This window comes from Apodemus sylvaticus, chromosome 21 (assembly GCF_947179515.1).
Source record: "Apodemus sylvaticus chromosome 21, mApoSyl1.1, whole genome shotgun sequence".
NCBI classification, from domain to species: Eukaryota; Metazoa; Chordata; class Mammalia; order Rodentia; family Muridae; genus Apodemus; species Apodemus sylvaticus.
This window is the reverse complement of record NC_067492.1, coordinates 45,982,254-45,999,920: the sequence shown is the minus strand read 5'-3', so window position 1 is coordinate 45,999,920 and position 17,667 is coordinate 45,982,254. Positions and strand designations below refer to the sequence as shown.

The 17,667-nt window shown below is 49.0% G+C and overlaps 1 protein-coding gene across 1 annotated transcript; it reads left to right on the top strand.

Moving 5' to 3' along the window:
* The first annotated feature begins 4,981 nt into the window (after nt 1-4,981).
* On the top strand, nt 4,982-17,524 carry Farsa (phenylalanyl-tRNA synthetase subunit alpha). The gene is made up of 13 exons (XM_052166679.1): nt 4,982-5,186; nt 8,737-8,874; nt 8,960-9,058; nt 9,147-9,265; nt 11,725-11,817; nt 11,895-12,023; nt 12,108-12,223; nt 15,635-15,719; nt 15,809-15,908; nt 16,022-16,190; nt 16,283-16,360; nt 16,507-16,621; nt 17,133-17,524. The coding sequence occupies exons 1-13, from the start codon at nt 5,040-5,042 to the stop codon at nt 17,269-17,271; spliced, it is 1,527 nt and encodes a 508-aa protein (XP_052022639.1). The 5' UTR covers nt 4,982-5,039; the 3' UTR covers nt 17,272-17,524.
* The last annotated feature ends 143 nt before the right edge of the window (nt 17,525-17,667 follow it).

The window sequence follows — 17,667 nt, the reverse complement described above, 5'->3', positions numbered from 1 at the left end:
TATCATAGGCTAAAGAGATGGCTCAGCAGTTAAGAGCACTGATGGCTCTTCGAAAGGTCCTGAGTTCAAATCCCAGGAACCATATGGTGACTCACAACCATAAGGAGATGTGACTTCCTCTTCTGGAGTGTCTGATGACAGCTACAGTGTACTTACATTATATATATATATGAAATATAAAATATATAATATAAAAAGTGTGTATCATGAGGTTCAGCTTTTCTTCTTGACTTCTTTTTAAATATTTATTGTTATTTTACATATATAAGTGTCACTATACATGTATTCATACCACGTACATGCCTAGCGCCCACAAACCCACAAAACCAGAAGAGGACATCAGATCCCCTGGAATCAGAGTTACCGGTGGTTATGATCTGCCATGCGGGTGCCGAGAATCAAACCCGGTCCTCTGAAACAGCAACGAGTGCTCTTAACCACTGCACCATTGTTCCAGCCCCAAACACACTTTTCAAATGAACCTACATTTTTAAGGTTTGTTTTTTTTTCTACATTTTATATAGGTGTGTGTGTGTGTGTGTGTGTGTGTGTGTGTGCACGCGCGCACCATGAGATAGAATTCAGGTTGTCAGTCTTGGCAAGAAGTACCTTTGTCCCAAACCACAGCAGGCCTGATCTTTCATTCGTTAGTTCCTTCCACTGAAGTGGTCTTTGCTAACATCTTTGGTGATCAACTCTGGGGTTCTTTGCCATAGTCCTTGACCACCCAACTGCAACCAACCAAACTGACAAGGTTTCCCCTTCTCCATCAGTTTTACAAAGCCTTTCCCCGTACCTCATTCCCTCTCATCAGCTTCAATTAGGTTAACATTGTGCTCAGCCCAGGGGCCTCCATCATGGTTTGCTGTAAGCATGAAACAGTGGGCTTGGCAGGCTTGTGGATGACGTATGCTATGTGATCATGGTTGAGGGGATTCCCACAGCTCTCAGAAAGCAGTAAATACCTTCAACCTCTGAGCGCATGCCCTGGCTACATCGGAGCCAGTTCCTTCTTCTGACTTCTGAGGGCACCGAATTCCCAGAAACTGGAGTTATGGATCCTGTGAGCCACCGTACGGGTGCTGGGAAGTGAGCCTGGGCCCTCTGGAAGGTCATCCAGTGATCTTACTTCTCAACCATCGCTCCAACCTAGGCTCCAAGGAACGATTTGTTTATTTTTTACTTTATTTTTTTGTTTTTCAAGACAGGGTTTTTCTTAGAACTTGCTTTGTAGACTAGACTGGCCTTGAATTCACAGAGAACTGCCTGCCTCTGCCTCACGAGTGCTGGTGTTAGAGTCCTACACCACGACCACCTAGCCCAGAGAACAATTTTAAAAATCAAGACTTCTAATACAATACAATACAGAGGTATACTAGTTTGTTATCACGGAGATTGATAGGAAAATGTTAAAAGCTGTTGGTTTCTTTTGTCTTTCTTTCTTTCTTTCTTTCTTTCTTTTTTTTTTTTTTTTTTTTTTTATTTTTTGGATTTTTTTTCGAGGCAGGGTTTCTCTGTGTAGCCCTGGCTGTCCTGGAACTCACTCTGTAGACCATGCTGGCCTCGAACTCAGAAGTCCGCCTGCCTCTGCCTCCCAGAGTGCTGGGATTACAGGCATGCACCACCACTGCCTGGCTAGCTGTTGGTTTCTAAAGCTAGAGCAACGGTGTAGTAGTAGTAGTAGTAGTAGTAGTAGTAGTAGTTAAGAGTGCTTGTTGCTCTTGCAGAGGACCTGGGTTTGTTTCCCAGCACCCGCATGGTGACTAGCAACTGTAACCCCAGTTCTAGAAGATCTGATGCCCCTTTGTCATCTGCTGCCACTGCATGCAAGTGATTTGCATATTTGACATGCATATATACATAGCATATATATGTGTGTATTGTACATACACACACATGTGTATATATATTATATGTATAATATAAACAAAACAGAGATGGTGGGGAGAGAACTTGTTGCTCTTGCAGAAGACTCAAGTTCGGATTCTAGATTCTATTGAGATGCACATAAACTCCTGTCTCCACCTCCAAGGACCCAGTACCTCTAGCCTTGGTAGGCACCTGCATTTATGTGCACATATCCCCACACAGACCGACAGGCAGACACACACACACATAGAAATAAATCACACGATGTTGAAGTGCATGCCTTTGGTAGCAGCACTTGGTAGAGGAGGGTGGATCTCTGTGAGTTCCAGGCCAGCCGATCTACATAGAGAGCCTGTCTTTAAGCAAAGACATACACCGGGGCTGGAGAGACGGCTCAGTGGTTAGGATCATTTGCTTCTCTTTCAGAGGACCTGGGTTCTGTTTACAACAGCCATATTTGGTGATTGATAAGCAAAGGCAAGCAGAGTTCCAGGGATCTGAAGCCCTGGCCTGGCCTCCTTGGGCACCTGCACTCTCATGCAAATGCAGACATACAAAGAGATAATAAATTTAAAATAATATAAATAAAATGTTTTAAATATTTTAAAGGCCTCTGTTTAAATGCCAATACTTTATGTTTCTACCAGAGCAAAATACTTTTGTACAAATAATGAAAACACAACATACAGTATAGTCTCAATCTTGAGAAAGTTTTGGTAAATCAAGCAGTATTTACTGAGCATTGTGTGGACTGATAGGAAGTGGCACCACAGTGTACATGTTTTGCGTTCAGAACTAAGGATGGGGCTGGTAAGATGGCAGGGTGGGGGACAAGTGTTTTTGGCTAAAGCCTGAGGAACTAAATTATGCCTCAGGGTGGGAGAAGATAACTGAGGCCCAAAAGTTGTCCTTTGACCTCCACACCTGTGCTATGGTATGCAAGTGCCTACATTTACACACACACACACACAGACACACACAAACACACACAGACACACACACACATACACACACACAGACACACACACATACACACACACAGACACACACTCACACACACAAACACACACACACAGATACACACACACAGACACACAGACACAAATACACAGATACACACACAGACACACACACAGACACACACACAGACACACACACACAAACACACACACAAACACACACAGATACACACAGACACAGACACACACACACAGATACACACACACAGACACACACACACAAACACACACACAGATACACACACAGACACACACACAGACACACACACAGAGACACACACACAGATACACACACATACACACACAGACACAGACACACATACACACACAGACACACACACACAGACACACACATAGACACACAGATACACATACATACACACACACACAGATACACACACAGACACATACACACACACACACACACACACTGAGAGGCCCTGCTAAAAACAAAAGCAAAATTAGCCAACCAACAAAGAGGTGCCAGGACTACAGCCCAACATAAACCAAGAGCCCCCAGAGACACCTTGAACTCACTGCATTTGCTTTTCTTTTCTTTTCTTTTTTTTTTTTTTTTTTCCCGTTTTTTGGTTTTTTTGAAACAGGGTTTCTCTGTGTAGCCCTGGCTGTCCTGGAGCTCACTCTGTAGACCAGGCTGGCCTCGAACTCAGAAATCTGCCTGCCCCTGCCTCCCAAATACTGGGATTAAAGTTGTGTGCCACCACCGCCCAGCTGAATTTTCTTTTCTTTTTTTAAGATTTATTTATTATATATAAGCACACTGTAGCTGTCTCCAGACACAGCAGAAGAGGATGTCAGATCTCATTACAGATGGTTGTGAGCCACCATGTGGTTGCTGGGATTTGAACTCAGCACCTTTCAGGAGAACTGTCAGTGCCCTTAACCACTGAGCCATCTCTCCAGCCCTGCATTTGCTTTTCTATTAATTAATTTGGTCACTGCATTTTCAGAAACCTTTTACAATTTTTTTGTTGTTGTTGTTTTCGAGACAGGGTTTCTCCTTGTAGGCCTGGCTGTTCTGGAACTTAACTCTGAAGACCAGGCTGACCTTGAACTTGGAGATCTGTCTGTTTCTGCACTTGAGTGCTTCTATTAAAGCTGTATGCCCCACACTTCTCACACACCCACCCGCCTGCCTCCCTCCCTGCCCCCACTCCCAGCCCCCAACTATGACTTACAGTTTGTAACAAGTGTCTATGCGTCTATGTGTGTGAATTTTTAGGAAGAAGTTAAAAACCCTGAAGTACTCCATGCAGGTCAGCAGGCTCTACAACTGTCTTAAGTGAATCCCTCTTCCCTACCCACATTCCTTTTGAAAATGTAAAAGAAGTTAACCTCTGAAGGGCGAGGCCGTGGAAGGGCGGCTCAGCTCTCAAGAGCACTTGTTAAGCCTTAAGTACTAAGCTGTTTGGTCCTCTTGAATAGGACCATGGTTCAATTCCCAGAATCCATGTGGTCTGATGGCCATTTACTGACCTCTGAGGCCACCATGCACACATGTGGTACATAGACAAATATACAGACAAAAACCTCACACATAGGCCGGGTGGTGATGGCTCACGCCTTTAATCCCAGCACTTGGAAGGCAGAGGCAGGCAGATTTCTGAGTTCGAGGCCAGCCTGGTCTACAGAATGGTCATGACAGAAGTCCACCACCTTTCAGAAATCTTGAAGGGTGGCAGTGATCTGAGCCTGCTAGTGGTGGCTGCATGAAAATTAGCGGGGTGTGTGTGGGGGGAACGGATAGAATTAATTTCAGTCAGGCCTTAGAGTGTCTGCAATCCTAGCGCTTGGGAGAAGAAGGCAGATGCTAGAGAAGACCTATCTCAAGTTATAAAACAAAAAACCCAAAGAAAACTACTTTTGCCCTTCAAGTCATCAAATTCACCTCACTTACTAACTAAAGGCCACTGTGGTCAAAGTACATTCAGCATCCTGAATCCCTTAGGTACATTTAAGGCTCAATCGCCACACTTAAGATGGCGACGGCCAGTTTCCAAGTCGCCCTGTGCGCCACGTTAAAAATGGCGACGCACGCTCTATCGCAACATCCGGTTCCGGTTCCAGTTCCAGTTCCGGTCCCCTAGTCCGTCCGGCGGCCCGCACACGCCAAGCACTGTGGGAGAAGCTATGGCGGATAATCCGGTTTTGGAGCTGTTGCTGCGGCGGCTGGAGGCGGCTGATGGCGGCCTGGACAGCGCAGAGCTGGCTACGCAGCTGGGCGTGGAGCACCAGGCGGTGGTGGGCGCAGTGAAGAGCCTCCAAGCTCTGGGGGAGGTGAGTCCGGCGCGCGCTGCTGCCCGGCCGCGCTTTTACGCGTGGAGCCCATTATTGATGGAGAGGGAACGTTACGTGTAGGTGCACCATGGGGTGCGCTGGTGGGAAGCCTGGAGCAGTTCCGTCCCTCGGGCGACTAATGTCTATTAAGGCGAAAGCACGGCACATGTAGGGGTGTGACAAGACGAGTCGCTTCCCGGAAAGGGGTTGCAGAGCGATGTGAAGACTCAGAGGACCCGGCTGTGACAATTGACTTCGTGTTGCGGGAGAGAGAGCCGGGATCCCGTGGACATGGAAACTGGATCGAGTCCAATGGAGGAAACCGATGGCACCCAAGATATCAATGGCCGCAGAGACCATCAGGGCAGAATTACATGGTTCTGTAGGATTCCCATTTTCCCTTTTATCTCAGTATTAGGGCCTCCTGCGTGCTGGGCAAAAGCTGCACCCCTGAACTATAGTTGCTGTCTGGACCAGGCTGGCCTCCCATTCACAAAGATTGTAAATTGCCTTCAGAGAGCTGGGATAAAAGGCTCGTGCCACTAATTACAGCCCCTTAGAATTGTTAATTTTTTTATGTATGTATGTGAGCCTTCCTGAGTTTCTGTGCACCATGAGCTGGGGGAGACCGGGAGAGGGTGGGAACTTAAGTTAGAGCCGGTTGTGAGCCTCCGTGTAAGCTGGGACTTGAACCTGGTTCCTCTTCAGGAGCTGTTGCTCTTAAACCACCGAAGCACCTCTCTGCCACACTTTGTACCTTTTTCTTTTTTTTAAATTTTTGTAGGTTTCTCCTGTTTTTGTTTTTCAGACAAACAAAACCTCTCTTTACCTAGCCCCATGTGCTGTAATCCATTATGTAGGCCAGTCTAGTCTCAAGCTCACAGAGATCCTCCTGCCTCTGCCTCAGTGCTGCTGAGATCCTTAACTTTGAAACAGGCTCTCGCTGACCAGTCTGGCCTTGAACTCACCGTGTGTGAGTTCACAAGCTTTCCTTACCTCAGATTCCCAACAGCTAAGATTACAGACTTTTACCACCATGCACAGTCTGCTTGTGTGTCTTTATCTCACAAGAATAATGGAGAACTGTGCTAGGAGTTGTAGTCAGCCAGATGGTATTCTCTGTATTACTTTACAGAAGGAGTGCCAGGCTAAACTGAGAGCTGGGGTGGGGAGCTGAGGACTGAGAACTGACACACCCCCAAACGGGAGGGGGGGCATAGTGCCTAGCGTGGGGAGGCAGGTGACCCAGGATTCAGGGGAAGGAAGAGAGGAAGCCCATCCTTCCAGCTTTGGCAAACGGCCTACGAGGAAATGAAAGATAATGGGGGGGGGGGTGTTTGTGGGCCACTCGGGAAGCAGATCCATGAGGTCAAGGTCTGGGTTGTTTATTCGTCGAGCACAAGTTCAGGTCTCAGCTCTGCTCTGTAGTCCTTGCCATGATCTTAGGATGCTGACGTTGTTTTTAGGTCTTGCACATAAGACAGCTGGTGCTCATTGTAGAGACCCATCAAGTGTCACTACACAGTACACACTACAGTTCTCAGTGTTGAGGACAGATCAAGAATATGGTATAGAGGCCAGGGATATGGCTCATGACTTTCTGATTTTATTTTTCAGTCAATTATTTAAAATAAACTGAGATATTTTCCTCCCTCCATCTTTGCCATTACACCTTTAGATTCTAAATAAGTTAGTGCACCTGTTTAGGAATTAGAGTTGGGTGTAATTTGGTATATTGTAGAAAGGCCATTTGTTCAAGCCTTTCTGTAAAATATAAAGAAAAGTGCTCTTAGCAGCCTATGTATAACGATGAACTACATGTGCAGTTAGAAAGACTTGGCATAAGACCTGAAGTCAGATCCACGCACTCCTGGGAAAGCTGAGCATGGCCTCTCGAGCCCAGTAACCTGGAGTTGTGGAGACGGAAAGCCACCAAGCACATGTGCACCTGTTCACACTGCACACAAGGAAGGAAAGGAAGTGCAAAGGTTCGAGGTGTGTTTCAGCAGCAGAGTGCGAGTCTAGCATGCCCAGGTCTAAGTCCTTGCACTTAAAAAGATTTGTCTGCTGGGCGGTGGTGGCGCACGCCTTTAATCCCAGCACTTGGGAGGCAGAGGCGGGTGGATTTCTGAGTTCGAGGCCAGCCTGGTCTACAGAGTGAGTTCCAGGACAGCCAGGGCTACCCAGAGAAACCCTGTCTCAAAAAAACCAAAATAAAATAAATCAACACCTTTAAACTCAGTAGTAGGGAGGCAGAGGCAGGTGGATCTCTATGAGTTAAAAACCAGCCTGGTCTACTTATCAAGTACTAGGCTAGTCAGGGGTACAAAATGAAACCCTGTCTAAAGAATAAATTAATTGAATTCAGAGGGCAGTCACAGAGCTGTGTTACATCTCTACTACTTTTCATAGGGTGGGGGAAGAGAAAGCACAGAGGAGGAGGAGAGTAAGTGGGAGGGAGGGAAGGCATGTCATCTCGGTTTTCAGTCAAGACCTTGCTTTGCAATATATGCCAAGAGGGATTCAAACCCAGGGACCCCTCCCTGTAATCTTCCTGCCTCATTTTCCCGTTTTGGGACTATCGGTTGCATACTAATGTTCTTAGCAGAAACAATTCTTTTCTTTAGATTTATTCGTTTTTTAAATGTACGTGTATGTGTGCACCTGCATGGGTTTATGGACACCACCTACACTTAGAGCCTAGAGAGGCCAGAGGGCTTCAGATCCCTTGGAGCTGTGATTACAGGTGGCTTTGAGTTACTTGTGGGCGCTAGGACCCACACCCAGGTGCTCTGGAAAAGTAGACTTTGCTCTTTTTTTTTTTTTTTTAAAGCATAGAATAGTTTATTCAGGGCATGGGAAGGGGGAGTTAAGAGAGTAGCAAAGGCAGAGAAAGGCAGAGAGAGGGAGAGAGTAGAGAAGTAGAGGCCGGCCACGACCACCTGCAGCCAGTGCTCTTAATCACTGAGCCATATTTCCAGCCCCATAGACAAACTTTTGCTTTGGTTTTGGAGATCAAGTTTCTCTGTGTAGTCTTGGCTGTCCTGAAACTTGCTCTGTAAACCAGACTGGCCTCGAACTCAAAGTTCTACCTGCTGAACAAGTCTTGGGGTTGATGGCATGCGCCACCGCCAAACCAGCCCAGACAAATTCTGGTTTGTTTTTTGTTTGTTTGTTTGTTTTGAGACGGGGTTTCTCTGTATAGCCCTGGTTGTCCTGGAACTCACTCTGTAGACCAGGCTGGCCTCAAACTCATAGATCCTCATGTCTCTGCCTCCCAAGTGCTGGGACTAAAGGCATGCACCACCACAGCATGGAGATTTATTTGTGTGGGTGGTGCATGCACACGTGTGCATGCGTTTGTACAGGTGATGGAAAGTGTTCTAGGAAGCTAGAGAAGTTAGACCCCTGGAATTAGCAGTGTCTGGCCACCCTATGTGGTACAAGAGCCGTGCATGTCTGGACTGCTGAGGCTGTCTTTGCATCTCTGGCCCAGTGCTGTGGGTGGTGGTTCTGAGCACCACATGCCCATGCCGTTCACTTCCTGCAGGTCATCGAGGCTGAGCTTCGTTCTACCAAGTGCTGGGAGCTGACAGCTGAGGGTGAGGAGATTGCCCGGGAGGGCAGCCACGAGGCCCGTGTGTTTAGAAGCATCCCTCCCGAGGGCCTGGTGCAAAGTGAGCTCATGGTAGGGCCCAGGGCTGGGGTCCGGGGAAGGGAGCGGGTACAGGCATGCCTGGAATACAGCGCTCATCACAATCCCACTTCACTAGCAACTGCCCAGCGGCAAGGTGGGCTTCAGCAAGGCCATGTCCAACAAGTGGATCCGAGTGGACAAGAGTGCCTCTGATGGGCCCCGGGTGTTCCGAGTGGTGAGTCCTACGGGGACATGGCCAGGCAGGCTGGCGGCAAAGGGCGAGCAGGGCAGGCACCCGCCCTCATTCCCTTGTCCTGTGGCAGGTGGACAGCATAGAGGATGAAGTACAGAGGCGGTTGCAGCTGGTCCAGGCCGGCCAGGCTGAGAAGCTGGCAGAAAAGGAAAGGAATGAGCTCCGTAAGAGGAAGCTGCTGACTGAAGTGTGAGTGGCTGCCACAGCCCGGGCCCTTCGGCTTGTGTGGTGCTGTGAGGGTGGAGGGAGAGAGCCGCCCAGCCCATGCTATTGTCAGTCTTCACCAGAACCCTTTGCACAGGGTTTCTTACTATGTCAGTTGTTTGGTTTCTTGGTTTTGAGACAGGGTTTTCCTATGTAGTCCTGGCTAGCCTAATACTCAATATGTAGTTCAGGCTATCCTCAAATTTGCAACGATCTTGGTGCATCTGCCTAGGCCTGGGATTAGAGGCTTGTACCACGACACCCAGTTTTGCCCAGGGTTGCGCGTGTGCGTGCATGCGTGTGTGTGTGTGTGTGTGTGTGTGTGTGTGTGTGTGTGTGTGTGTGTGTATGTGTGTGTCCTAGGCTCAGGCCGTCCTTGGGCCTTTGCTCTCGCTGCACTGTGCTGAGATGACTTTCCATATACCTTCAGGCAGTCAGCCAGTGAGATTCCTGCTCTTCTGTCTGTCACTCAAGTGAGGCCATACTGAGGCAGGCTCGGGGCAGCTGAGATGGGTGATTGTGAGTCCCAGGCCTGCCTGAACTACAGAGTGACGCCTATCTCATAAAACCGTGTGAGGCCTGGGCTGTCATGGCTCTGCACCTTGTTAGCTGTGTAAACCTGGCCAGCTCGCCTGCCTTTCCCAGCTAAGCTTCTTTACTTGAAAGATGCCTTCTCGGGCTGGAGAGGCGGCTCAGCTGTTAAAGGCCAGGCTCAACCAACAAGAAAATACCTTCTCATAGGCTGTGAAATAACAGACTCTGACCCAAAATAAACCCTCAATACTGTGCTGATTTCATGCCCTTCTGTAGGTATCACTACTTGAATGGATTTTGGCACAAATATTCTCACTGTTTATAGAACAAATAAATATATGAACAGGTAGAAGGGTAGTGGCCGGATAAGAAAGTTTAAAATGATGGTATCAAGAAGACTAAGAGATGCGGGATGAACAAAGGAGTTAAGGCAAGCCTGGGCTATATCAAAAAAAGGGGGGCTGGAGAGATGGCTCAGTGGTTAAGAGCACTGACTGCTCTTCTAAAGGTCCTGAGTTCAAATCCCAGCAAACATATGGTGGCTCACAGCCATCTGTAATGGGATCAGATGCGTTCTTTTGGTGTGTCTGAAGACAGCTACAATGTACTCACACAAATAAAATAAATCTTTAAGAAAAAAAAATGAAGGCCAGAAAAATAGCTCAGTGACTAAAGGTAGTTTTCACCAGCCTGCTAACTTAAATTCTACCCTTGGTATCCACATGGCAGAAGGAAAGAATTGATTTTTGTTGCTGTTGTTTTTGTTGTTGTTGTTGTTGTTTTGTTTTGTTTTTTCTAGACAGGTTTTTTCTGTTTGGCCCTGGCTGTCCTGGAACTCACTCTGTAGACCAGGCTGGCCCCAAACTCAGAAATCTGCCTGCCTCTGCCTGGCTGGGATTAAAGGCATGTGCCAACACTGCCCGGCTAAGAACTGATTCTTGAAGTTGTTTTCTGACCTCCACATACGAGCTGCACATGTACACACCTGCACACACACAAACAGATAATGAATCTGATAATGGTTCTTAAAGTACTTTTTAAAAGCTGGGGGGCTGGCTCAGCTGGAGGGCTGGCTCAGTGGTTAAGCTCTTGCTGCTCCTACCTACCCACTGTGTTAGGTCCTGGGTCCCATGTTGGACAACTTGAAGCTGTCTTGCTACTAAAGCTCCAGGTCTGTTAAGAACAGCTTCAGGATCTGATACCTTCTTCTGGCCCCCACAGACACCCCACACATGTGTTGTATGTTCACACAAACATACAGACATGTACAATACATACAAAAACAAAACTGGTGGTGTAGCTCAGTTTTGTAAGATACTTGCCTGGTAAGGCCAAGGCCCTGGGCTTAATCTCGGCCACCAGAGAGAAGACAAGAGGTCATTTACCCTAAATCCCAGCACAGGAAGCAGACAGGCAGATCTGTGAGCTTAAGGCTTGTCTGGTGTACAGAGGAGTTGCAAGTCAGCCAGGGCTCCATGGTGACCCTCTGTCCCCCCCCCCAAAAAAAAATGCAGATAAAGACACTTTGTGATAGAAAGCCTGAAGCCTCCAATATCAGCGTTTACTTTGTAACCTGACCCTCTCTAGAGAAAACCAAAAACAAAGTAAGGCAGGTTCCAAGATGTAGCTTAGTTGATTGCTTTGCACTCAGTCCTGAGTTTGATCCTTAGCACTACGTAATCCTGGTGTGACATAGACCTGTAATCCAGCCATAGAAGGGAGAGTCTGGAGAATCAGTTCAGGGTCATGCTTGACCATATAGCAAATTCCACGTCAGTGCGGGATATGTGACATCTTTTAAAACATCAACAACAGCCTAAAACCAGAGTGACCTCAGGAGTTGGTCCTGGGATTAGCATCCAGTGGCTCTCGAGATGACAGCAACATTCCTTCTCTTTCTCTGCTCGCAGGATCCTGAAAACCTACTGGGTGAGCAAGGGCAGGGCCTTCAGCACCAGTGTGTCCAAGCAGGAGGCAGAGCTGAGCCCGGAGATGATCTCCAGGTAGGGTGAGGAGGGGAGGGGTGTGTGGAGGGTTGGACAGCTCTCCTCATGTCTGTGCACCCTGAATCTCCCCACAGTGGCTCCTGGAGGGACCGACCCTTCAAACCCTACAACTTCTCTGCCCGTGGTGTGCTCCCAGATAGTGGCCACCTGCACCCCTTGCTCAAGGTTCGCTCCCAGTTCCGACAAATCTTCTTGGAGATGGGGTGAGCACGGGGCCCGGGTGGGGTTTGGAAGCTGCCGGACCCAGGCCAGCCGGCAGGGTAGGCAATCAGTTGTGTTCCCTGCAGGTTCACTGAGATGCCCACGGATAATTTCATTGAGAGCTCCTTCTGGAACTTCGATGCACTCTTCCAGCCCCAGCAGCACCCAGCGCGCGACCAGCATGACACTTTCTTCCTGCGAGGTGGGCAGCCTGGGAGCCTGGCCCGTGTGCTAGCAGGGGTCTCAAGTCTGGACAAAGCTGAAGGGAAGGGCTATCACATTTCACAAAGTGAGATCTGACCTCACTGTGGCCAGCAGGGCCTGGCATCCCGTCCCTCCTCCACTGTGGCCCTCTGCATTGTGCCGTGTCTCTACTTTCTAGACTTGCCAGACCTGCCTTGGGGACTTTGTCAGCTTATACCAACCATCCAGGGTTCTTTTGTTTTGCTTGTTTTTTATAGAGAAAAAGGCTTTCACTATATGGCCTTGACTAATCTAAAGTTCCTGTGGACCAGGCTGGCCTTGGACCCACAAGGATTTCCCTGCCCTGCTAAGGCTAGGCTTAAAGGTATATGCCACGTGGCGCACACCTGTAATCCCAGCACTTGGGAGGCAGAGGCAGGTGGATTTCTGAGTTCGAGGCCAGCCTGGTCTACAAAGTGAGTTCAGGACAGCCAGGGCTACACAGAGAAACCCTGTCTCGAAAAACAAAAAACAAAAAACAAAAAAAAAAGGTATATGCACAGTGCATATACCGGTATGCATTTTTATTTCATTTTATTCAGAATTCTATCGGCTGTCCTGAAACTTATTATGTAGACCAGGCTGGCCTCAGACTCACAAATTACCACCAGCTTCTTCTGCTTCTTAGTGTTTGTACTAAAGGCATGTGCCACCACGCCTAGCGTGTCCCAGGTTTGTTTTGTTTCGTTTTTTCCCCTGGAGACAGAGTTTCTCTGTAGCCCTGGATGTCCTGAAACTCTATGTAGACAAGGCTGACCTGGAAATCAGAGATGCACCTGTCTCTGCCTCCACCTCCTGAGTGCTGGAATAAAAGGCGTGCATCGCCACTGCCTGGCCTCTTAGCCAAGAATTTTTATTTTATTTTATTTTATTTTATTTTATTTTATTTTATTTTATTTTTTGGTTTTTTGGATTTAGTTTTTTTGAGACAGGGTTTCTCTGTGTAGTCCTGGCTGTCCTGGAACTCACTCTGTAGACCAGGCTGGCCTGGAACTCAGAAATCCACGTGCCTCTGCCTCCCAGAGTGCTGGGACTACAAGTGTGCGCCACCACCACCACCCGGCTTAGCCAAGATTTTTAATGCCACCTAAGGACTGAAGTATGGGGGAATGGGACCTGGATTCTATCTGTCCTTAGCATTAATACATAAGTAAGTCATCACACTCCATTCTGGCTCCATCCCTTCCCCCTCACTATCATGTAATCTTCTAGGGTTTATTTGAGGCCAGAATCCTTTTCACTAAATTGAGGCCTGTCTGTGGGCTGGAGACAAAGCTCAGCAGTTAAGAGCACTTGCTGCTTTTACGGAGGACCCCAGTTTAGTTCCCAGCACCCATATTTGATGCTCACACCAGCTTTTAACTCCAGCTCCAAGGAATCTGATGCCATCTGAGCTCCTTAGCCACGTGTGGCTTAGCCTTACATGCATACGACCACACCCAGACACAGGTGTACACATAATTGAAAAGTAAAAATAAACCATTAAATAGAAGCAGTTTTTCCTAGTTCTGGGCATGCCCATCATTTCCACTTTTAACTTGTTTTGTTGTTTTTTGTTTTTTCAACTAGAGTCCCCCATTGTAGACCAGAGCTCATGTCCTCCTGCCTTGGCTTTTGGGTTGTTTTGTTTTAAGACATGGTCCCACTCTGTAGCCTCAGCTGGCCTACCAGTCAGTATGTAGCCATCCACCATGACTAGTTATTTGCTCTGTGTGTGTGTGTGTGTGTGTGTGTGTGTGTGTGTGTGTGTGTGTGGTGCTGCTGCTGCTGCTGCTGCTGCTGCTGCTGCTGCTGCTGCTGCTAGGGATGGAATTCAGGATCTCCTGCATGCTGGCAAGTTTTCTGTCCCCAAGTTCTCTGTCCCTTGTTCCAGGCCAGCCCCTATTTCACTGTCCTTGATCTCTGAAATGAGGGACTTGTCACACTGGCTGTCTTCTGTCCTCTGAAGAGCAGATGAGCCCCTAAGTGCCCATTTCCAATTGAATAGCAATGATGGCGCCGTTGTCCTGGTGCTGTTAGCCCCTCATTTCTTCCCACTGGGAGAAACTGAGGCACACAACATCATGTGCCTAAGGCTACACAGCTGTTAGATGCTAAAGACTTACTCAGGAACCAAAATATGTTGTTAACATTCCCAAAGAGTTCACATATTTGAGGGGGATATGGAGGCTTTTTGCTGTCACCACTAAGGAGGCTGAGTGGAAAATTGTAAGTTCCAAAAGAAAAAAAAAATGTTTTGCTCATTTGCTTTTGGGGGTGCATGTTAGGGGGTGAACACTTGCCAGACCTGAGGGAGGTCCTGAGTTCCAGGGAGCATTGGGGACAAGTTGCACACTTCTTGAGCAAGGCCTCCCTGAAGGCCCCCCTGAAGGCTAAGATGGCTGTTAGCAACTGAGTCAGAGCCCTGAGCCGGACACAAGTCCCTTGCCCCAGGGAGATCTACTTCCTGACTAAAGAGTTCCCAAAGAATCTATGTAGTGGGTTAAAATCACTGGAGATACTAATGTGTGCCTATAAGGTTGAGGGAGATCGGAAGCGTGGGTTGCCCGAGTCGTTTGTTTGTTTGTTTGTTTTGTTTTGTTTTTCAAGACAGGGTTTCTCTGTGTATCCCTGGCTGTCCTCGAACTCACTCTATAGACCAGGCTGGCCTCGAACTCAGAAATCTGCTTGCCTCTGCCTCCCAAGTGCTGAGACTAAAGGCGTGCGTCACCACCACCAGGCCATTAGATCTCTTTATGAGATGGTTGTGAGCCACCATGTGGTTGCTGGGATTTGAACTCAGGACCTTCAGAAGAGCAGTAGGTGCTCTTAATCACTGAGCCATCTCTCCAGCCCCTGTGTTGCCTGACTCGTAAGTAAGGTTGGATGTGGTAACATACACCTTTAATTGTGGCATTTGGGAAGCAGAGACAGACAGATCTCTGAGTTTAAGGCCAGTCTGGTCTGTATAGTGATCTTCAGGCCTACCAGAGCTACAGACAGATCAAGTCTATTACAAAAAAAAAAGCAAAGACAAGAAGTAAGGGAGAGAACTGACTATATGACATACCTAGAGATGGAGGCCAGTGCAAAGGTCCTGAGGCTGAAATGTCGGTTGGTGGCCCTGTGACTGCATGTCATAGTCACATAGGAATGAGAGGAGACCAGAGCAGGAGGTAATATGTCAGAGCCAGAGGGAAACTTGGGCTTTCACACAGTGAGGAGGAAGGCAAGGGGAGGGGATTCCGGATGAAGAGGGAAAGGTCATCAACTGAGAAGTGCCACGTACCCCTGACTGCCGGGGCGCAGGAGCTTCCGTGGAGCCACACCTGGCATGCAGTGGCTTCTGAGCGGCTTTCATTGGCTGACCACGTGACTCTGTCTTGCCTAGACCCAGCTGAGGCCCTGCAGCTTCCAATGGACTATGTCCAGCGGGTGAAACGGACCCACTCCCAGGGTGGCTACGGCTCACAGGGGTGAGGCAGAAGCAGGACTCTGACTGGAAGGGGGTGGGAGGCTGGGCTTCCAGGGCCACAGGGCAGACTTCCTGCTTTTTCCCCTGAAGCTATAAGTATACCTGGAAGCTGGAAGAGGCCCGGAAAAACCTTCTTCGCACACACACCACAGCAGCCAGCGCCCGCGCTCTCTACCGTTTAGCCCAGAAGGTACAGCCTGGCCTGGGCAGGTGGGTGGGTGGGTGGGTGGGTGGTACTGTCCTGTTGACCTTCTGACCCATGCCAGGGCCAGGCCTGGCCTGGCCGTCATTCCTCCTCCCCAGAAGCCATTTACACCAGCCAAATACTTCTCTATTGATCGTGTGTTTCGGAATGAGACGCTGGATGCCACACACCTGGCAGAGTTCCACCAGATTGAGGGTGTGATAGCCGACCATGGTCTCACCCTGGGCCACCTCATGGGGGTGCTGAGGGAGTTCTTCACCAAGCTGGGTGAGCAGTCAAGCCCATACAAGCAGGCAGTGTTTGGGGGCCCTGGGATAGTGACTCTGAGGTCATCAGCCTGCCTTGGCCAACCCCTACAGGAATCACACAGTTGCGCTTCAAGCCAGCCTACAACCCCTACACAGAGCCCAGCATGGAAGTGTTCAGCTACCACCAAGGTCAGGGATGGGGAACTGGGTGCAGAGGGAGGTTGAGGGCCCTCACCCTTGGCCTGGGTCTCCCTCTGCCAGTCTCCTACTCCATCTTCCCATTCTTTGTCAGTGTCACCCCCATGCACGCTCTAGCCTCCCCTTTGTCCCCACAGGTCTCAAGAAGTGGGTTGAAGTTGGCAACTCTGGGGTCTTCCGCCCTGAGATGCTCCTGCCTATGGGGCTCCCGGAGAATGTGTCTGTTATTGCTTGGGGTCTCTCCCTGGAGCGGTGAGTGTCTAGCTGGGACGTAGGGTGAGTCCAGTGACTCTCGTGCACTTGTTCATCCCTCTGACAATTCTGTAGTAGGAGCGTCAGGTTGTGCCTGGCCTGAGCTGTGAACCCTACGGCATGTTTCCCCAGTACCATGCAACATGGATCCTAGGGGAAACGGAAGGGCGACTCACATGGTCGCTAACAAGGAGACTCAGAAGGCCAGAGCCAGACTGTCACTGGACAGGAAGTGCTATAGAGAGGACAGAGCACGACAAGATGAGGTGATCAAGGAAGGCTTCCTGGAATCTGAGGAGCAGTGAAGGCATCTGGCAGGGGGCACCAGGCACAGCCAGGGCTCGGGCTAGACTAAGCATGAACATGGGGAGAGTGGGAGGTCAGGCTGGGCCCATGGTACAGCGTGTCCACTGTGGGGGAAGGCATTCATTCTGAGAAAGATGGGAGCCTCCCAGAAGCAGAGGACAGACTGAACTGACTTCGTGTTAAACTCTGTTCCTTCCACTCTCAGCCCAACGATGATCAAGTACGGCATCAATAACATCCGAGAGCTGGTGGGCCACAAGGTGAACCTGCAGATGGTGTACGACAGCCCTGTGTGCCGCCTGGATACTGAGCCCAGGTCCTCAAAGACACAGGAAGCTGCGTGATACAGCCTGTCCCAGAGATCCCTGTCCAGTGCCTGTGCATCCCCCGGCAGTGACCTACTATTTATGAGGCCTCTGTGAGGCCAGCTCACTCCCTCTGTCTCACCCACCCCAGGGCAGGGTTCTAAGTATGGGGAGCAGGTTTCTCATGCTGGCTTTTAGTGGTTTGTGTAGTTTACTTGTAAGGGTGGGTTTGGGCCCTGCAGGTCAGCTGTTAATAAAATGGGCATGCTCCCTCCTGTGGTGCCTTCTGTTAGGACTCTGTTGTTATTCCGTTCATTAGGTGACTGGTGGGCGGTACCAAACTCCTAGTTCCCAGCAGGGCTTGGTGCCATCCTTAGGAACACTGTTCATTGTCCATGTCCTTTGAGACAGGGACTGTCATTGGCCTGGGGTCTA

Bases quoted from the DNA above. Each gene is read 5' to 3' on its own strand.
- Farsa (XM_052166679.1), top strand. From the start codon at position 5,040: ATGGCGGATAATCCGGTTTTGGAGCTGTTGCTGCGGCGGCTGGAGGCG. The intron at 12,024-12,107 runs GTGAGCACGGGG...TGTTCCCTGCAG, and splicing joins CAAATCTTCTTGGAGATGGG to GTTCACTGAGATGCCCACGG. The intron at 16,361-16,506 runs GTCAGGGATGGG...TTGTCCCCACAG, and splicing joins AGTGTTCAGCTACCACCAAG to GTCTCAAGAAGTGGGTTGAA.